The sequence below is a fragment of the Eupeodes corollae genome, chromosome 2 (genome assembly GCF_945859685.1).
Source record: "Eupeodes corollae chromosome 2, idEupCoro1.1, whole genome shotgun sequence".
Classification (NCBI taxonomy): domain Eukaryota; kingdom Metazoa; phylum Arthropoda; class Insecta; order Diptera; family Syrphidae; genus Eupeodes; species Eupeodes corollae.
This window is the reverse complement of record NC_079148.1, coordinates 12,820,316-12,843,099: the sequence shown is the minus strand read 5'-3', so window position 1 is coordinate 12,843,099 and position 22,784 is coordinate 12,820,316. Positions and strand designations below refer to the sequence as shown.

Below are 22,784 nucleotides of genomic sequence, written 5' to 3'. Positions count from 1 at the left end.
TAGCTATGGTTCCATTTGTACAGTCGGTAGTCTTAATTCTAATAGTTATTTATAAGCATTTACCTGGAAGAACCGGTGATCCATAAACGGCCACCGTGTTGTCCGTAAATCCAACAGCCAAATTTACTTTATGCGAGTGGAAGGACAAACACGATGGCAGTCCAACTCGCGGTCCCATGAAGCCACTTTCATGGCTTCGCAGCACCGTTTGCGTCCGGCCACACTGCCGGTAGATCGCGATTTTCTGACTACTTCCGCACGCCACCAAATCTACACCGGGATGGATAGCTATGGTTAGAACATCACAGCCAACCTCCCACTGGTGCAGAGTGGTGCGGCCTCGCATGTCGAAAACGTTCACCCGGCCCTGTGAACATCCCGAGATGAGTGTGGTCTGATCGTCCCTCAGATAGGTGGTCAATATGGCACCGGCATGCTCCCGATAGACTCGCACCCTGGCATCGTTGGGCGAACAGCGTCGATCGAAGATCCGCACGCTACCGTCACTGCAGCCAGCCGCCAGCAGGTCCATCCGCGTCGGATCTGGCGGCGCTGCGGAAAGCGCTTTCACTATCGTCTCAGCCCCGACGGGTATATCACAAACTTTAAGCTCCTTTTCGGCGTCCCAAATGCGAAGGTAGCGGGTCGAGCCACCCACCACCAACTGTTGAGTGACTTGCTGCCACGACATCACGATTCCGGTCATTTCCTTCTTCGAGACACGCAGTGGCAAGGCGTCCCAAGCTGTTACCAAGCGACTAGACTCCCTCGATTCTATTGATGGCTCCTGCCACACTCTGACTATGCCGTCGTCGTGGCCGACTAACATCATCGCCACGTCGTGGGCGTTCACGAACTCAATGGCACCCACGCGAGTTGTCGCCGAAGCCCCCACCTGCGCCGCCGATGTGGTTTGAGAGCTGTTCGCACTGGTGGTCTTCTTGCCGCTCTGATTGGGGCTACAGCTCATCGGCGTGTAGGAACAGACGGAGAACCGACTCCAATCGTACACAGAAACCTTCTCCTTGTACGCCACCGCTATCTGCGGTTCATATGGCAAAAGCTTCACGATGGATGGGGTGAACTGCGTCTTTCCCATCCAGTTCTGGATGTCGATTTTGTGGGATACCGCGAATGCTTCCTGGTCGAGGGCCATCTGCCGCACGCTTGAGTTTCTCTTAAACCGCCACTCACGACCTCGGTATTCGGGGGAGTTCTTATCAGCGGGCATTGTAAGTTGTTCTTCACTGACTGGATTCGTGTAGCGGTTCTTTCCGGGACGAGTGAAGTAGCTCACAGCCCATGGCAGGAAGGCTGTGGTGACGATAGGCTTCATGTTTCGTAGTCCTGCAGGCAGATGATTATCCGTGACGGGAGCAGTGGAGGGGCCCGAACCGCTGTCCACCTCGTCATTCATAGAAGTCGTACGGATCTTCCTGTCCAGATAGTCGAGGTCTGGAAACATAGACCCACGGAGCTTTGAAGTCACCCCACTCGCCAGAACACTCAGTTTACTCCCGACCGCACTCGACTTCACCTCGGAGTGATTCAGCCCAACGGGCGGTGATTCTCCCAAGAAATTCGTCCGAGTGTTGGGACTCGGCGGCAGACTTACACTCAAGCTGATGCATTTTTCTGTGGTCGCCTCTTTCGCTGTGATTAGAGACAGGGCCGAGTCCCTCACAGAGTTGATCACCTTTTGGGCAGCCTCCGCGACCTTTGGGAAGGGATCTTGACTAAGATTATGGATGCCTTGCCAGAGCTTGAGGAAGATTGCATGGAAGGGGATACTCGATGGAGCACAGGCCATATTCGAGATACAGCTGGAGCTATAGCCACGTTTCATGTTGATGTTGCGCTCCAAGCTATGCGTGGTGTGATGATGCGGGTGTGCTGTCGGACTGTGAGAAATGATGGCAGGAGCGGCCGAATTAGGAAGGAACTCTTGCAGATAGACCGTGACAAATTGCGACTCGAAAAGGATGACCATCCATTGCAGAGCGGCCACCAGCTCCAAGCGCACCAGAGGTGACATATCGTCTGCCACCTTATCAAGCAGGGTAATCGCTATGATTCTGTCAATGTTGTTGGCGTGCTCTTCCGAACGATCGGTCACTGAACTGATGAACGTGCCAAGGGCAAAGACTGCAGCTGCACGCACTTCCGGCACGGGGTCCTGCAGCAGGTGGTAGAGCTTTTCGTGGGCCAAATCGCGGACACCCGACCATCGCGCTTTGTCGAAGTTCTGCCACAACTGTCCCAAACATATCGCCAGCCATTGGCGGAGCAGCCAATCGTCATCGTTCAGCTGCACCAAGCAGATGGACACAAGTGAGCCTTGCAGCGCGCCCGTTTGGCCCAGCAGGAAGTTCTTCACGATGCTAGAGAGCACGAATGCGGCCAGAGTTCGTATTTCCTTTGTGACAGTGGTGTCCTGCAGAACAGAGAGGAAGTACTTGTGATCCTTAACCAGATCCACTTGACACGAAGAGTCCACGGCTAGAATCTTCGTCCATATGAACACCAATACTGGTCTCAGTTCCTTTGCGGAGCTTTGCAGCAATTTAAGTACGTAAGGGAAAATCCCAACGCCCAGGGCAAGATTTACGGCCCACGGGCCCAGATCCAGGAAGCGAGCCAGCAGATCCAACGCTCGCAAACGATGTACCTGTGAGAGGAGGACTTGCAGCACGATTGGCAATTGCTCGGGCGGCACTCTCGACTCGGATTCGCGGTCTAGCCAGACCTGAAATGCAGTCAGTTGTTCTTCGAAGAATGGGAGTTGCTTGTAGGGAGCACCCTTCTCCAGAATGTCAGGCAGTTGTTGAAGCGCCAGGTCCACAACCAGGTCCCATGCATCCCACATGGGGTGTCGGAAGCACGGTGGCAGCGCAGGGCTAGAAACAGGCGTACAGTCGTGTGATCGGAGGATCCGTTCGGCGAGCAGAAAGTTCCTGAACAAGCTGGCCACCAGCAAATCCTGTCGGAAGAGTTTCTGAAACAGATCTCTGGGCAGCGTGTTCCAGGCAATCGTGTCCGTGATCGCAGTGAAGATCCAATTCAGCTCACCCAGCATGGTCCGGCGGTCGTTCACCTGTCCGGGGATCTTGTCGATCAGATCGCTGTGCATCTTCGGCACCAGATCGAACTTCCCCTGCATTGAGTACCATTTGAGAGCGATTTTGATGGGCGTTGTGAGGCAGGATGTGAACAAGTCGGCCGGTAGCTGGGAGTTCATGGGCAGGATCTGGTTCGCTGAGCACGCTGCCAGATGAATGCACTTCTTGTACGTGACCACTGGCAGTGCACTTGGCCCAATTGTCTGCATCACTTTCTCCATTTCCTTTTCGTGCTGCTCGGCGAACTGATTGAACGAGTTTATGATGATCCCAGCGTTCGAGCAGTCATAGACGTAGATCGAGGGAGCTCCCATCCAAGCCTGCAAATCGAATATCGACAGCGGGATGTATTGGGTGAAGGTCTTGTTGAATACCCAGATCTCTCCGTTGGCCGTCGGCTTCGGGACACCATGACCATTGTAGTGGAAGAGTACGCGCTCTTCTTTGGCGTTGCGACGCAAACTGGTGCAGAGTTTCTTCACATCTTCCACGGTGGGGTCGTGACACTTTTTATAGCGGGCTCGTGGTTGCCAACGTTCGTACTGCTTCTGCAAATTCGATCCAATTAATTCCATTGCCTTGGGAGCCGACACAGAAGACGGATCTATCCAGCATTCGAGGCGTGAGCAGGGTTGAATTTTGACAACATCCGGCGGATCGACTCCGATGTTAAGGCAGAGTACCAGAGCAACACTTGCCGTTTTCATTCGCTCACGGATGCGCCATTGTTGCTTCTCAAACATTATCCCGTCGATGTTCTCCTGATGGCGTTTCGATTGGAAACATATTGGACACTGGTAGTCGGGAACGGTTGTGCCGCAATAGCCATTGGCTAGCGTCAATGATGCATTGAGACTGTCAGACATCGAAGTCTTGCGGCTGCCAACCGAACAGCGACTTTGATCGAGCATTGTTCACTTATTTTGTTTCTTTTGTTTAATGTTGTTGATTTCTTTATGAACACTCAGATTTTGGATACAGTTATTTATGAATGGTGTCCATTATTTATGCACTTGGACATATGTAATGTTTTTTTTGGTATCACTGAAGTTCTTTTTAAACAGTTTCTTTTTAGATAAAAATAAAAATGTAAATTTAATTAATCCAATGACCAAGAAATTGAGTGATTTTACGAAAATGGATTTTGTTTCAAGGAGGAATCCTAGGAACTGCGTGAAGGACGAACTAAAATCCCTCAGAATAAATTTCGTGCTTAGATCCACTTCGATTCAGTACTTTAAATAAGCGACTTAAAAATCTAGTTTACATTTTTCTAGAACTAATTGAGGTTCTAATTCCACAATACTTTAAGAAACTTGAGTACCCAGTTGCCAATATAGACTCAGATAACTGGCTTAATGGTATCGCTTTCCGAGGGTGAATGGTCTTGGGAAGTGGAATTGCATCCGTCGATCATGTTCGATCAACATCACGCGTTAGGACTTGCCTCTAAAGAACCCGATGGAAGGTGACAGTCAGGGGGCTGTATGGTCCTAGAAATGGATGAAAAGTGGACTAATTTTATCTTCAAAGTTGTCGCAACTAGTTTATTGAGGAATGCTGCCATTAAACGTAAAATATTGCATATCGATTAAATCAACGATTAACCAAATCACGGGCAAACGATACAAATATTAAAGCCCCGAAAAATAAAAAGAAAAAATTCCGTTTAAGGAGACGATGAAAAAATGCCTGGAATATGACATTCAATCCTCTCATCCATTTATAAAATTTAAGACCGATTTTTATAATAAAGCAGAATAAGGCTAGCTACAGGCTTACGAAATCGACTGAAAGAACCGAAAAACCGCTTTTCACAATTGTTTGATTCAGATTGAGAAGACGGGACGAGATCTGCAAAACTAACTCCTTGGGTCAAGATAAAGAAAAACGCAGACGTTTCTCAAATGCAATAGACTAAAATAGTTGTGTCAAGTCAAAGCTCTTTAAAGATAGAAACTTCTTTATAACTTAAATTTACTGCGTTTCAAAACGTACCATGGTCCTGCTTAAATGTTGAGTAAATAAATTAAAATAAATTGTTTGGTACAAGAGTCCATTGAGAACTAGGGCCTAGTGACTTACAACTCTCAACCATTCCTGTAAGCGAGTACTATTGTCAGGGATGAAGGGGACCTACGGATTTAAGCCGAATCCGAACGGCTTATTACGGAAAGCACTTTTCATGACAGAATTTATCAATTTCTCGCAAGAGGCAGTACCCTTGAAAAAAAAAAATTTAAATGGCATAGGCAGGGATCCAACCCAAACTGAAAATGGGTATTTTTGAACTTGAGCACCATTTCAAAACATCATTATAAATCAAATGAAGGCTTAACTAATATGAATTTCCGGAACTTAGTGCGTTACGAAAAAATCATAAACTGTGTTTAGAAGATAAGCATTTGTACTTGTATGAGGACCTATAAGGTGCGTTGGAGAGAGGTCTAATGGAGAATTGTTGGGTCAATATATTGTGGAGAAACGCTACTATGATCTGTGTACAATCTTTTTTTAAACCTGATATTTTGCAAAAATTAAGCTTTGGTCACGGAAAAATGTATTTGCCGCATTATATTCTAGGCGACTTAATTTTACTGAATGAAGTGATCCAGAACCCTCGGAGTCTCCAGTTAAGCAACTGCATGACTTCAGGTCGCTATTTGCATGGGTGGAGAGACTTGTTACAGGTGGTTCATGATGATACCATATTATTTTAATAAGTTTTCATAGATTTGTGATTTAAAAATGAAAAGTAGTTTTATCTATGCCAATTTTAGGTGCATGTAATTAAATACAATAAAGAATATATGTTTATCAAAGCTTCCATAAGAAGTCATTTTATTATTTAAATGTGAAAGATTTCTTTTGGACTGCTGTCTGATAGATGAAGACAAATTTTCCAACACAAATTTTTAATACAAAATAAAATATACCATAAAAAATCACTTCATCGATTTTGGATAAAATTTCCGCTAGGGATAGAGGTACATGCTTTTAAAGTTGAAATCATATTGCAAATAGAAAAAACTTCTACTGAAAACAATCACGGTGCTCAAAGTTATAGAGTAAGAGCCCAGGGCCACCAGACGTTACTTATTTTCTGAGTAACAAAATGTATCGTACAGAATAGTGTATACTCTTAAGGTCTACATACCTGCTAACTTGGGCCGGCGGCCAATTTACCTGTACCAGGTACTAAAGGTAAATACAAAACTCTCTTACTTTTCTTAAAGTCTGAGTGATAATTTTTGTAAATATTTTACACAATTTCATTAAAAATATAAAATCGATACTGTCAGACAGTTTTCGTCGGCGGTTATTTCCGCCAGACACTTAAAAGCTTGCGGAAATATGAGGTAAGATTTCTTAGAGTCTGAGTCTTAATTTTTATACATGATATTTTGGAAACTATTGCAACACTATTTGCAAACAGCCAGACAAATTGTAGGAGCCAAATATCCGCCAACAATTCCGCCTACCCGACCTTGACGGAGTGAAGATAGCTATATCTAATCTTAAGTCAAACAAAGCTGCTGGAGCTGACGGAATAACTGCCGAACTATTCAAAGCAGAAGGCGATGACTTGGTAGGGAGCATACACCAACTCATCTGCAAAATATGCTCGGAAGAAAGCATGCCCGATGAGTGGAATCTCAGCATAGTTTCGCCAATACATAAAAAAGGAGACCCTCTCAATTGCGCAAACTACAGGGGCATCAGCCTCCTTAACATTGCGTATAAGATCCTCTCTGCCGTATTATGTGAACGTCTGAAGCCATTCGTCAACAACCTGATTGGTCCTTATCAGTGCGGCTTCAGACCAGGAAAGTCCACTATCGACCAAATATTCACACTACGGCAGATCTTGGAAAAAAACCAGGAGCTTCAAATCGATACCCACCATCTCTTTATCGATTTCAAAGCCGCGTATGACAGCATCTATAGGGAAGAGCTCTACCGAGCAAAGTCTAGTTTTTGCATCCCTGTCAAACTTATCCGTTTGTGCAGAATGACGATGGAGAATGCACGCTGCTCTATCAAGGTCGGAAAAGATCTTACCGATGCATTTGATGTCAAAAAAGGTTTTAGACAAGGCGATGCACTGTCATGCGACTTCTTCAATATCGTTCTGGAAAGAATTGTGCAAAACTCAACCGTCAACACTAGAGGCACAATCTTCCAAAGATCCATCCAATTACTCGGATACGCAGATGATATTGACATAATTAGAAGATCAAAGCGTGATGTCAGTGGAGCGTTTTTGAGCATTGCGCCGGAAGCAAAGAAGATGGGTTAAGTGGTCAATGAGGGCAAGACCAAGTATATGCTGTCATCAAAAAAGGACACTGAACAACGACAACGTCTTGGACAAAACGTCACCATGGACAGCTATAACTTTGAGGTAGTCAAGGACTTTGTCTACCTAGGCACCGCTATAAACACAGAAAACGACACCAGCGCTGAAATCAAGCGAAGAATAACTCTTGCAAATCGCTGCTTCTTTGGACTTAGAAGGCAATTGAGAAGTAAAGTTTTCTCTCGAGCATCTAAAATCACCATCGTCTTATAGATGGTGATTTTAGATCATCCCGGTTCTCATTTATAGCGCTGAGGCCTGGACTCTGTCAAAGAAAGATGAGAGCGTCTTAGGATGCTTCGAGAGAAAAATTCTTGGGGTGATTTTTGGTCCCGTTCGCTTAGATGGAGAATGGAGAAGATATAACGACGAACTGTACAGCGACACTGACCTAGTTAGCAGAATTAAAGTTCAACGGCTCAGATGGCTGGGTCATGTAGAGCGAATGAACATCAACGCTCCAGCCAGGGACGGCGCAGTAGATGAAGCCCGCGACTCAGTTGGCGCACTCAGGTGGGTGAAGACCTCAACCAACTTGGCGTGCGAAACTGGAGACAGCTACCTAGGGACCGAGTTGGCTGGAGACGCATGTTGGTTGAGGCCCAGTTCCGTCCCAGACTACCAGATAGAAAAATAATTTTGAAGTCCAGAATAGCTTTGCATTTAATTTTTTTTTAATCTCTGTATCTATTTTAATGTCCACGAAATTTTTTCCATTTTTTACACTTAAATAAATTGGGTGGCGCAACAGTCCGTTGAGATCTAGGGCTTAATGACTTACAACTCTCAACCATTCGTGTGTGCGAGTAATGGTGTCAGAGATAGAAGGGACCTACAGTTAATATGCCGAATCCGAACGGCTAATTTGAGAAAGCTCTTTTGCATGACAAGAGTTACTCTTGGAGGATTTGCCAATTCCTCTCAAGAGGCAGTTCCCTCGAAAAGACTTTAGATGGCATATGTAGCGATCGAACCCAAGACCTCTGGCATGACAGTCCAACGCACTAACCATAATGCCATGGGAACTACAAAAAGAAGAAAGGATAGTCGGTTTAATATGAAGCACGAAAGAAAGAAGAGTCAAGGAAGAATTTTTGGTGAAGAGCTGGAGTGAGTTCAAACACATTTTTTTTTATTTATACCAAACTATTCAAATCCGTCTCTATCAACTTTTATGTAAACAATCCTCACTTGGACTTAAATAACGATAACAACTCTAGAGTTGATCTACTGGCAAATTGAAAAAGGGTAAAGAAAACTGCTCTTATTTTTTACGATAAGTGATACGGGTGGAAAGTACTAATAACGAAAAAAACTGGGGAATGTCAATAATACAAAAGAACATGACCTGTTTCAATTAAACCTCAAGATCAATGACACGAATATAATTTGTTTTCATGACAAAAAAAAACCAAAACAACCTACAATTTAAACCGAATAAATCACAACAATTCATTCATTTTTGTTACTTCTTTATTCATAATATAATTACAAACAAATAAACCCCCGCCGTCGCGTCGTTGTTGGAATAATTCTCAGAAGAGACAAACAAAAACAACATAAATAACAATAAAGTCTCACGCCTTTTAAACGTGACATTTTTTAACTTTTATTTCTTCTTCTTTTACTTAAATTTTCAATGGTGACTTTTTTTAAAAATTATTATTAAAATCCAAATTCCCAAAATGATACCTTTACCTTAAAAATCTCACAGAAAAAAATATGCAAATACAACAAAATTACACAAAAATAATAAAAATGCATGAATGAATGGGAATGACCTGACGCATTCCATTTCATTATTTTAAAATATATGTAAGTGGAATAAGAAGAAGAATCATCATCATCATCCAAAAGAAAGAATGAACCTACGCCCAACATGTGTTCGATGGTTGATTGCGTATTTATTTACTAAACCAACCTACCTACCTACAGTCTACAACAATATTCAAACAGACAGACGAGACGATTCAGTAGAATCTGAAGCCAGGCCAATGAGTAGGTATAGAGTACAGTTTAAGCAAGCAAAGCCACCTAAAACACCAAACCAAAAGTGCACACAAAACAAATGATGGAGAGCAATTTGATTTGTGTTTTTTTTTGTATTTCTTTCTTGAGACACTCAAGGGTTCATGACATGCGAAATGAAAGAAAGATTAGCGTCTTTTCCAATTGCATAATATACATTTATACATATATACAAATTTATAAAGAAAAATGTATGAAAAATTACGTATTATTATGCATATATTTATTTAATCAAACAAGACAAGAAGAATGCAAAAAAGGTAGGTACAGGGGTGTCTAAAAGAGCTAAAGCTACAGCTCCTACCTACATCTCTATAACCATGGCTAAATCTACAACTAGAGAATACATATTGCGGCGGAATGACGATCGACATTCCATTCTTTCTTCAATCTAGAGCACGGAAAAGACCACAAATCAATGGGAGCATCTGACTCATTGTCGAAGTCGATGTCGCCGTTCGTCGTCGTCGATGTCACTACCGTGGGTATGGGGAGGTAGATAACTAGGTAGGTATACAAACGAAACTAAAAAGAAAAATTGCTTTAGGACTTCGTAAGGCCTGGCATCACATTTCTTTGCACCCACGTTTTTTTTGTCTTCTTTCAACTTGTTAAGAGAAAAATTAGCACACTTTAAATTTTAAAACATCAACAACAGGCTTTTAAATGGAAATTTATAATTCAACATTCCAGCAGCCACCAACACTTCTAGTCCTAGTCCTTGAAACAAATGAAATGGGAATAGGAAGACACAGGTCAGAAACACAGAGGAGGATTAGGGAAAGGTAATCCAACATATTCGACTTTTGAGACTACCTACAGTCTTTTCTTTTTCGTTTAGTCACAAATCCTTTTGGTAGGTTATTTTTCGTCTGCTCTTATTCTTTTTTTCGGGATTATTATAAAGAATTGCGTGTTTGCATCCTCTTAAAATTCTTGGTCGTTGGATTATTTAAATTATTTATGTGTGTTCTTTCTTTAATTAAGTTTTTCTTTACTTATAACTTTTCTTTTTATTTTCACAAACTCAATTGAAAGACGACGAAGTTGAAGATGGTGATGGTGAGGAACAAAAAAAAAGAAAAACTCAGGACTTTTTCCTGCACGCAGTTTTTCTTTCCTGCCATTTTTTCGTTCCACTCTTTTTCTTTTTTTCTTTGCTTTTCAGTCGCAAAAAATTGAAATCGAATTCTTCACTTTTCTTTTTGAGTGAAATTAAAACTTTATAACTTTACACTTAGCGGTTTATGTAATAATTGATGTTTTCATTTGTAGTTTAGTGTTTTGCACTTTTTTAATTGAATTTTAATGAAAATTCTTTACACTTGTGAAATTTTTTCTTTTCGCTTCTTAAAAATTTGGGAATCACGTTTGATGAAAAATACGCAGCATTTTTTTCAACGACTTTTCACTTTTGACACGAGATGTCATGAAAATGGGTTTGTTTGTTTTGTGGTGAGTGTTGGTGATAATGAATGAAAGAGACAGATGGTGTGTTTTTATGTTGACATATTGATTTGTTGGGTTTGTTTGGTTCAAGTTTTGAATGACAATCGGAGAATGGAACAGTTCTGTACTTCTCACAAGTTCTCTGCAATTGCTTTTTAATTCTTAAAATGGCAAACGTGGTTAAATTTATGTTCGATTTTAAGGGCCTTGCACATGAAAGCGAACAACGAATGAACGAATGGACGAACGAACGTGATTTTACACATTTCAAAAAGTCAATTTCAAACAAAAATAAATTTAAATTATAAGAAACCATTGACACTAATGTTTAGGAAATAAAATTTGCATTTTGTTCTCTAAAATAAGAACATTTTGTAGAAACAGTTCGGTAGTAACGAATTGCGGTGTGGTTGCTACCACACATACCATCCACACTGCAACGAAAAAATTGTTCACGCGCAACATAACCTCAAAATTACACCACTCTTCTTTTGTTTTTGTGTGGAAGATCATGGCTGAGGAAAATATGGAGAAGAGGGTTATTCAATTAGTCGCTATCTGCGAATAGAAATAGAAATAAAGCCTATGTGAAAGAAAACTCAAAATATGCGAACATCCAGAGTTCGCAGTTCGTAGCTCATGTGCAAGATGCTTTAGTGATTTAATGTGGATTTACATGTATCTGCATCTACATAATTCAGAAAAGTAGAGAGATGCAGACATATACATATGTCAAAACCCGAAAGCGAGAGGGAATACTTTACTTTACTTCCTATAAAATGCTATAACTTTTTGATAGTACATTGTTGCCGCAAGTAATGAAATAAATCAAAAACTGAAACAAAAATAATCATTGATTAATAGTTTAAAGATTATTTTAATTCTTTAAATAATAAAAATGTATTTAAATTCGGAAAAGTATTTCATTACTGTAAAAAAAAATATTAAAAAGGCAAAAATGTATAGAATGCGACATAGCAACAAAATTTAGAAATAAAGAAAATTGTTCAAACACTGATGCAGACGAAAATGCTATAACAAAGATGAACTTGTTTGTCTTTACTATAATCTTGACTTCTGCTTTACAGGAATTTCCAAAAATGCGAAAATGAATATGATTTGTATGTTTTTCTTTTTTCTCTATCTGACAAACGTAAATATTATATGTACTGTTCCCTTTTTTTCAAAAAATCAAATGCAGAAACATGTAAATCAGCCATCAATCTAAGAATTTTTTTTTGAGTTGAATAGCAAAATTTATTTGCTTGAATTCCTAACTGTTATTTATTTTCCTGAAAAGCTGAAATAATGTGTCAAACAATTATGGCATCGTTAGAACTGATTTGTGTTCCAATCTAATAGAATTTCATTACCAGATTTCTGTAAAAAAAACAACGTCCGGTGCATTTCAATTACAAATATTTGTTTAATGATCGCTATAACCGATTTGTGAAACAGTTTTAAATCATTGATTAAAACCAAATGATAACTATAGCTCACTCTATTACCTGTGGTGTGATGGTTAGGTGATAGTTCTAGCTATCATTGGCTGCGTTCAATCTTAGGCAGATAGGGTATCCGGATACCCTTTTGTTAGTCTGCTATTACACGATGAATCTAGATGCATGCGACACTTCGAACAACATAAGTGCAAAAGAGAAAAAAAAATCGAAAACATGAGACGCAAGAAAATCGACCTGTGTCGCACGGGTAAAATTTTCCTTGCGACAATTTGACGTTTCTCTGTTCCCTTATTCGTATTTTTGCTATTCTCTTTCATTTGGTTTCTTTGTTCGAGAAGCAAACTTCGACGGACAGTTCATTTTGTAGGAATCTATGTCTTTGTTTTTTATTATAAATTATATTTTAATAATAATACTCATAAATTTTACAAAACAAAATGTTTTTTTATTGATTTTAGAGAATAACAAAATTTTCTCGATTAATAAAAGTAAACAGACAAACAAACAAGTCGATGACGAAATAAAAATGAAAGAGAACTGTCAAAATAGATTCATGAATCTAGTTTCAACGTGTAATAGCACTTGAGAAACAGGATAGGATCACAAAGAAGAATTCGAAGATGTCGCATGCATCTAGATTCATCGTGTAATAGCAGACTTAGTGTTTTACGTGTAAAATAACAGCTGATCAAAAACTTAGATGTCAAAACAAAAATAATCAAAAGGTATCCAAGAATTTTTGGGGCATATAGGAATCTGACAGAACAGCTGATTTAACACATGGTTGAATTTCAAGAAACTTTAAAACTGATTTCAGATTTTTGTATTTGTTGGTAAACAAAAAGATACAAAATGTTAGTTGAAGTTGATTTGAGGATGTTCTGTACATAATAGACGATGAAGACGCTATTTGCCTCTCGTTTTGTAGATGACCTAGCAGGTCTTACCTCCAGTCTAGTGTCCAGCATTTTGAAGTTGAAGAACCTCATCCTGTTCGAGAGGTACAACAAAATACAGGCAAATGTATATTTATCTTGTGGCAATGATTAAAAATGAAGGTAAATTATTCTTTCAGATGATTCAAAACCCCAAAAAAAAACCACTGTATTCCCTTTTTTAAGGTTGGAAACATAAATCTATTCTGCTCTTTTTGGAGAAGTGCAGAAAGAGAAAGGACCTGCTTCGAGACCCAAAAACCCGGCGAAGAACAATTGTGCAAGAAATTGCAAAAGCTCTGGAAGAACACGGGTCAATTTGTGATGAGAAGGAATTAGAAATAAAATTAGAAAATATGAAAAAGAGCTACAACATTATCATATACAATAACAAGAAAACGTCGACTGGTTGAGTGAATATGAATCATTCTCTGCTTTTTGTGAACAGCTGAAAGTTGTTTTTATTTTTTGACAGCTATCTCAATACAGCTATCCAACTCGTTCAACAAGGTATCTATAAATCCACCTATCCAAGATACCCTATCAAGCATTTGAGGTTAGGGTTGATCATTTAAAGTAAAACTAACAGGTGAAATTCGAAGAAAATGAAACGCTTTCAGTGGAATGAATATTTTTTGAAATGCGAAATTAACAACGTCAACGTAAATGACAGAATAGACAACAGGGTGACACCACAACATTCAGAAGTTAATTTGGGTGCAAGCACAAGCGTTGTACGTTCACAAGAGGCATGAGATTCACCAGTCTACCAGAATGCCAGTATTTATATTAATAAAATTAGAATTATAAGTTATAATGTATCAGGAGTTAAAAACAAAACTTTATATGTGAATTTTTTTAATTATGTTAAATCTTTTGATACATTTGTTCTTTTTGAAACTCATTTGTTAGAAGGAGAAGAAGATAGATTTAAGAAATTATTTTTTGAGTATGAATTAAGATGGGATAATGCTGTTAAAACATCAATCTTTGGTCGTGGCAGTGGAGGAGAACTTTTCGGTTATCGCAGAAATCTTGTCGGTTTAAACATGAAGTTTGAAAGGGCGAATGAGACATGGGTGTTGGATGCCGAAGCTGGTGGCGAAAAAATGTACTTAGTTCCAGTTTACCTCAATTGTAATCACTGGCAATTAGACTTTGAAAAACTGTGTGACAACTTGCAAGGCATTGATTCGACGAACATAATGCTTATTGGAGATTTCAATGCCAGGATTGGCCAATCACAAAATAACTACATCAGTTCACATTACCCATTTTTTAACCTGAACCGTAATTCGAAAGACGTTTTGTGCGATAGCAAGGGATCGAAAATCTTGGAACTTGCAGATGAATTCAACTGTCATGTTCTATTGGAAGTTGTGAAGGAGACGCTAAAGGGGAGTATACCTTCATTAGAGGAACTAGTTGTTCTGTCATTGACTATTGCTTCATATCTGGAAAATGGAATGATGTCATAAGTAATTTTTAAGTAGGAGTCGAAACGTTTTCAGATCATATGCCGCTTGAAATAGCACTTTCGTGTACAACATCACAATCTCCAGTCAATACAAGACAGCTTAACCTTGTTCCAAAACTGATTTGGAACGATAAGAACCGAAACGTTTACCAAACAAACTTAAACAAAGAACTGGAGACGCTTGGAAATTTGGATATTCGTGATGATATAAACACCCTTCTAGAAATGATTAAGAAAGCAATCCCGAAAAACAATCCGCAAAAAAATAAAGCACTAATTAAACAAAAATGGTTTGATGTTGAATGCATGAAAGCAAGGAAATTGTCGTTTAATTACCTCAATCTTTTAAGAACCCACAACCTACAGATTTTTAGAAAATTATATACGGATGCGAATAGGAACTCTAAACGATTATGTTATGCCAAGAGAGTTTCCTTTGAAAATTTAAATATTGCTGTTATAAATAACACCCGCTCATCTTTAGAGTTTTGGAAAGCTGTTAAGCATCTTAATGGAAAAATAAATACTATAGCTCTGGGTTTGCAGGCATCTGATCTTAGAGACTACTTCATCAGCCTTCTCAATCGCTCAGCAAATGGTCCTTTGGTGCAATATGCAGCTCCCTCGATCCTCGATGAGTACTTAGATGTACCTTTTTCGATCCAAGAAGTGAAAGAAGTTGTTGCAAATGCAAAATCAAACAAAGCCCCAGGGGATGACCGGATCCCCTTTGAATTCTTCAAACACGCCACGGAAAAATTTATCTTTCTTTTAACATCCGAATTCAACCGAATTTTCGAAAGTGCCTCTGTTCCGGAAGTTTTTCATAAGTCAATTATTTTTCCGCTTCACAAAAAAGGTAGCTACGAGGACCCAGCAAACTACAGAGGGATTTCCTTTCTTAACACCTGCGCTAAGCTATTTGCTGGACTTATTCACAACAGACTGTCGAAGTGGGTGGAGGACAAGAACATTCTATCGGAATTCCAGGCTGGTTTCAGGAAAAGTTATTCAACCATAGACCATATTTTCTCACTGCTGAACATTGCTGATCTTTATAAAAGGAAGCAGTGGTGTTAGTGGCAGTGGCATCACTGTCACTCATATCTTCGACTGCCAACTTTCAAGATACAAACATCAATGTCATACAAATACCAAACTTACGATACAAAATCCAAGCCATACCAATAGCAACTGCAAAAAAGAAGAAGAAACGAAAAATTCAAATTCCAGACAAACGTATTTCAGCAGTCATTGAGAGAAGACCAACGAACCACAAGAATTGCGAAGTAATATTAAAAGAAATTTGTAGTTTCTCATAAAAATTTCTACTTTTAATAAAATTAATTCGAAACTGACAAATTTAAATTGATTCTTTGTTTTTCTTTAAATAAGTTGTTCCAATAATAAGGAAGAGCAACAATTCTACAAATTTCTTTTATATTAATAAGTAAAAGATAAAGATAAAGATGTCTGCTGACGAAACTCCATTAATAAGGAGAAGTAAACGACAAGAGGGTCGTAGAATCGCCAAAGCCAATGAAGATGGTAGATGCAAATTATGCGACCTAGACAACACGCAAGAAATGGTTCAGTGCGACGAATGTTTACAATGGTACCATTTCAATTGCGTCACCGTGACTGCGGCCATTGAAGAAGAAGATTGGAGCTGCGCGCAATGTCTAAACCAAAAAAAGGCAGATGCAGAATCCGTTCGTTCCAAGAAGACGTCTTCAACAAATCGCCGGCAAATAGAATTACAGATCCTCGAAGAATCTAGAGAACTAGAGAAGAAGAGAGATGAAGATTATCTAAGAAAGAAATTGGATTTGCTCGTAAATGGAAGTCAAAGAAGTGCGTGCTCCGAATCGTAAAAATCCGAAAGATGTCGAGAATTGGATTCGAAACCAGAACGATGTACAACACCAAGCACTTGCAGTGAATACAAGGAAAAGTGCACAAATAACAACACAAATAAATCAACATCTGGGCATCCATATTCCTGCCGCCACCATGCCACACAACCCTGGCCCATCAACATCACTTCATCATGCAAATCCAAGAAATCTACAGCAAGAGTCTGCACAACCCGATAATGTTCAATTGGCAAACAGACATTCAATGTCAAGGGATTTACCGAATTTCTATGGCAGCCCTGAAGAGTGGCCACTTTTCATCAGTACTTACGATCGAAGTACACGGCTCTGTGGGTTTAGTAATGAAGAAAACCTCTTGAGACTGCAAAAATGTTTAAAAGGACAGGTCCTTGAAACAATGCGCGGCAGATTGATGTTGCCATCTAATGTTCCTAACATCATACAAATGATCAGCTTCATTTTGACACCTAAAATTACCAACATTTTCAATAATGAAGAAGAAACCCAAGCTAAAACTGCCACCTAACCACATAGAACTCACTTAAGTTTTGATAACATTTTGCGAGGCTTTAGATCGCAATATGTTCATTAATTCAAACCATATCGCAAGAATGACATTTTTTCAAAAGCATTTTGAGTTTTCCCTTCCTCTATTTAATAAAATAAAAAGAACAATATGAATTTTCTTTCGGCTTCCATTCTGTCAGAAATTCTACAAGACTGCTGTATATTTTTGTTGCAATAGGTTTCGGGTAAAGATAAAGTGCAACACTGTTTAAAAATTGCAATCCGTATATTTTGTTGTTGTAGCATTGTAAAATTTTACACCTATACATTTTTACAAAGATACTAAACCTGTTGCATCGGATCGGTAATATCTCCAATCTAAAAAACAAAACTATTCAGTTTGCATTGAAAGTAATAGAAGAGGCATTGTACGAGTATACTGCCTTATTTTTAGTTCTTTCGCCCATGTTCCGAATTTCGATCGAAAGCGAATTGAAATCACTTTACAATGTCACGTGAAATGAAATTGCATGTTCTTCAATTCGATAGATTTCGAAAACTTCGAAATTACTTCGAACTGTCAGAGTTGAAGGATTATCCTGTATCCATTTTTATTTTGTTTCTGAAGCACAATTTTTGCTGTTTTGAACATGGATGCAATATTATTGGCATTTTTAAGTGAAAAAAGGAAGCAGAATTTAAGAGAAAAAATAAGAGGACGAACTTCGGGAGACAAAACAAATATATTATTCGATTTACCTGACACAATGTAAGTGTGTGAAAATTATGAAGAATTGTTCTGATGAATAAAGTATATTCTTGATTTCCTCTTTTAAGCGTTCATTGTAATTTAAGAAAACACATTTTTTATATGTTCTAAGGGAAATAGAATCTTTTATAATACCTTCATCGATTTCTTCAATTCAAAAACTTGCTGCAACCCTCCGATTCCTAGCAGAAGAAAGCTACCAAAGATCAAATCACAGAAATAAAAAAAGTGATTTGAATGCGATAAAAAATGGAACAAACCGAAATACAGAACACCTATTTGCATGTTCGATATTTTTTGTAAGCTAAATTGTCTTTAAAGAAACTTCAATCACAGTCGACAGGTTCAGACGACGTAAGGGACTTGAATGTAAGGCAAGTTTCTTGTGTCTATCTGGTTGACCAGCTGCCAAAAAACTGCTTTTGAAATGACAGCTGATCATTCAATTGAAAGCTGCACCCATGTTCTGTAATTTGCGAAGCGATAAAACTTGTCGAGAAACGGTAAGAATTGAAACAAAACTAATTTTATCGCATGATCGGGTTTCTGTAACTTTGACTGGCGATAACTTTATCGACTGGAATAAACGGAATAGAAATACTGGAAAAATGCGATAAAATGGGTTTCTGTATCTCTAAAAGTCGATAACTTTTTCACATTAAACGTCAAAATATATCACTTTATCAAAAGCGGCGAATTATAGAAAACAACATAAAACTTAAAAATGAGCGAAGTCGCAAAGGTAAGTACAAAGTATTAAGGTACGTAAATAAATGTACATAAATTGCTTATTATTGATAGAATAATAATAAATAAATAAATAAACTGTATTTTCAGAGATGTTCCCGGGTTACAAGGGCCCAAAAAGAATGCTTGGTGCAATTAATGGAGGACCACAAAGAGTTTGCCAGGGGGCTATTCAATTGCCCAAACTCCCACCAAAGCTCATTGAATATGTGGGAAATATTGGCGCTCAATTTATCCCGTTGCAAAAAAGTGGATTGCCGAGCAAACGTGGAGGGGGATAGGGATAAAAGTTCTTTTTTGTCCCTGTGGCAAATATGGACGTATTTCCTCCACCAAAATCAGCGCTGCATCACGGCTCACCCGGAATACCTCACGGAAACGTTCCTCGGGCATTTCGAAGGGGTTCGTGCTGTCTCGAAGCATGCGGCGTTCTATACGCATTTTGTTGCGGCATTTGTAAGCTTCTTCAATGAAAATAGCGAAAACTTTCAATAAAAATACACTATTTAAATAATTTAATAAAATCAAGAATAATAAATGCAATTTGAATTTCACTTTCTGTTTTTTTCTTGTTTTAAAATGTCAATTTGACAGTTCTACTTATCGCCTTCCAATGGAATTTCCAGCCCAAACAAATCGAAAATCGAAGTTATCGCATTGAGTTACAGAAACCCAATTTTTTCCAGAGGTGATAAGTGGGGAACGAATCGTTTCATTTTTTAACGATGCGATAACTTATCTCCTGAGTTACAGAACATGGAACCTGGGTTGGAATCGGCTAAGGTGATTGTTGATAAATGACAATCAAAATGATCGAATTTGATCTACATAAGGTGATAGTCAAATTGATACCTAAAAAGCTATCACAAAAAAATGTGATAGTCGTTTTCAAACAAATTTGTTTATTCCGAATAGAGGTACCTACCAGACGCTTACACAAACGATTGGAAAATGTTCTTACTTCACTTTGTTTCTTTTAAAAAACACATTCCTGTGACCGACAAAGCTTACGACATTCGAAAAAGAGCAAGAAAAGTACGAATTTTATTCAAAATCAGCCAATTCGAAACTTTTATTTAGATATTTTATAAGAATCAATTTAAAATTTCACAAAGGCAACAACGAATTTTGACAATTTCAATCAGAAATTGTTCAATCGAATTGAATTGAGTTGAATCGTCTTACACAGACGGAATGAAAATAATAGTCAACAATCACTTTAGCCGATTCCACCCCTGAACTTTATTACTCTGTGATTTACTAATTTTTTGAGAAATTTTATTCAATGCTTTGTGTTAAGCATTATTTGTCAAATTGGAAAAGAAACAAGTAATATTTCTTTACAATATAAAACACAAATCGTGATGGACCTGAAGCTTGCGTGAGAAGATTTTTGTAGACACTAAAGTTTTTGGGTAGTTTTTGCACAATGAACTAAAGTAAAGCTTGGAGTTTGAAATTTATGACACTTGAAAAACTATCTAGTTGCACTGGTCAAAATGTACTTTCAAAAAATGCAGTTCACTGCAAATGAAGTCTTCTCTAAACCTGCGCAATGCAATCAAAAATTGAAGTTTAATCAGTTTTGTGTCGAGAAATTCGAGACGTCAAATTAATCTGGCAGTATTTTTTATAAACTATGTTGTATACAAAAACAAATGTTAAGTGGATTTTATAAGAAATATTGACAACAGTTTGCAGTCAATTTATTTCTTTAATCTTAAGATAATTGAGTAGAAAATAAGTTTTCAGAATTTTTAGTAATTCCTTTTTATTTTTTATGGAAGAAAAATTATATTGTTTAAATTTTAACCACATATATACAAAAGTTAAAAAGTCATTCATCGTAATATGATTTGTTGTTCGTAAAATATCTAAGATAAGCTCGATTTAATTTGGTTTAAAAAAATTTTAATTTTCTTTTTTCTTGTTTATGGACGTCTTAATGTAAAATAGCATACAACTTAATTAATTTGTAGTTTATATCTCTGTTAGATCTTAAGATATGGAAGACAAAAATAGATTTTTAAACGTAGACAGTACTCTAAAGACCTTGAAATTAGATTTTCTATTTGACAAATCGGACCGATAACAATATCTTCCAATAATAAATATAAAAGAAATTGATTTATTTTATCAATGGAAAACCCCGAGCGTATTAGTTAACTTTGATTGAAAAAGATATACAAACTGAGCACCTTGATGAACCTTAAACATAATGCAAATTTCTTCTTAACCACAAAAATCAGTTCTTGCCATAGTTGTCTTTTATGGCGAGGATTAAAAATTTGGCTAAGTGGATTTCAAGGTTTTTGACGGAATTAAATACAGTTTTCCAAAATTATTATACACATATACCTTCAAAATGTTAGTAATTAATTTTTGGTTGAATTCAATGTTTTTTACATGCGAAAAGTTTAAATTAAAACGACAAATTTGTTTGTCATGTCTCCATAGAACAAACACCCAAGGTATTTTTGGCCTGTGGAGTATTGACACAGCCTCAAAAATATATATTTTGACCTCAGATATTATTAAACAAAGACCATGAGACTTCTACAAATTTGAACCTCTGCAGATTTTTCTTATTTTGAGATTTTAAAGAAAGATCATATTTTCTCTCTCACTGACCACTTACTTCAGTGTATTTCAAAACAGACAATTTTCAGAACTTCAAATCAAATAAAAATCAATCCTAAAAATGTACATGTACTTACTCTTAAAACAGGATCTTTATGAAGTGCTTCTGGATATTGTATATGCTTGATTCGATGTCTTCCGAAAAGGCCAGTCGCAAAACTCTCAGCGCTCTTAAGTGTCCGCTGTGTGGCAGTATATTTAAATAAGTACACATCCGGGTCGTAAGTATCTTTTAAAATATGTGGAAAACGTTTTTGCATTCTCTCCGCCAGCTCAATCTGCTCGTCTTCGCCCTCAGCCACCAGAAACTTTTCCTCATCAGCACTGACATTGAAATACCAAAACCTAAACATTGCTATTTCGTGCGGACAAAAGCGAGTCTGAGTATTCTTAAGTATTCTTTCTTTAATGCGCACAAGACGCTCTTTGGCCTTGTCAATGATCATTTTGCTTGGATTACGCGCCCCATGACGAATCACTGACCAAATTCGCGTTGCTTTGCATTCTTCGATGATGAATAAAAAAACCAACAAAAAGAAACATAATGTAAACAATTCTACAAAACAACAAAACAATCATTTTATTTACATACCTGGATATTCAAATTTGCTTTCATCTAGATTGGCTATGACACGGTAGGGAGTCTTCGTTGATAGATGGTGTTCGATTTCATAGCGCTTCAAGTCGGAGCACCTGTACTCGATTTCAGCGAATATTAGAGAAATGTAAAAAGTAGTAAGGAGGATGGATTTTAAAAGCGTCCTCGACATTTTATCCAAAAAGTTAATAAAATACGAGAATTTGTCAAAATTTATAAAATACTAAAATCACAGAAAAATCTCGTTGTCTTTCGACAAGAGCAACAAGATTAGATACAAAAAATAAACAACAAAAAGAACACACGAATGAATTTATGAGATGACTTTTGAGAGCTGTCCAAGTGACAGCTAAAGCAATTTGAACAAAACAAATCAGATGTTTTTATGTCGGTAGGGTAGAGTAGTTCCAATAGTACAGTGTTCTTCAAAGCGTTTTTTCTAAGTGCGATGACGAACGGCGGAAGTGAGTGTTGGTGGTGGTTATTTTTGAAAAATTAATTTAAATGCTTAGAATAGTACAGTAAATTCTTTTTTAAAAAACAATTTCAATACAAAAAAAGAGGCTGGGATGCAACTCAAGCTGATAACATCTCATCCGTGCGCTTCTGTCGATTTTTTTTGAAAATTTAACAAAAATTTGTGTGAGATACAAAATTTGAAGTCAATATATTTATTTGTTTTCGTAATACTTGAGTGGAAAACCATTTTATATTAGTTTTTTGTTGCTTTTGTGTGCTGGAAAAAGTTGTTATTTGAATTTTTTTCAAAAACTTACTAAGAATTAGTTACGATATTTTAGATTTGATAAAATAAG

General features: G+C 38.0%; 1 protein-coding gene across 4 annotated transcripts in view; it reads right to left on the bottom strand.

The window, feature by feature from the left end:
• The window catches only part of LOC129944055 (uncharacterized), a 36,078-nt gene extending 13,762 nt beyond the window's left edge, over positions 1 to 22,316 (bottom strand). Inside the window, exons 1-2 of one of the 4 annotated variants that reach the window (XM_056053214.1) lie at positions 21,964 to 22,316; positions 21,449 to 21,876 (exon numbers count right to left, since the gene is read on the bottom strand). In XM_056053214.1, coding sequence (XP_055909189.1) covers positions 21,449 to 21,876; positions 21,964 to 22,141 — 606 coding nt within the window. In that variant the 5' untranslated portion in view covers positions 22,142 to 22,316. Of the gene's footprint in view, positions 1 to 63; positions 4,187 to 10,323; positions 10,930 to 21,448; positions 21,877 to 21,963 lie in introns of those variants that run through there. The other 3 variants (XM_056053212.1, XM_056053211.1, XM_056053213.1) reach the window with 3 other exon arrangements.
• Between the last annotated feature and the right edge of the window lie 468 nt (positions 22,317 to 22,784).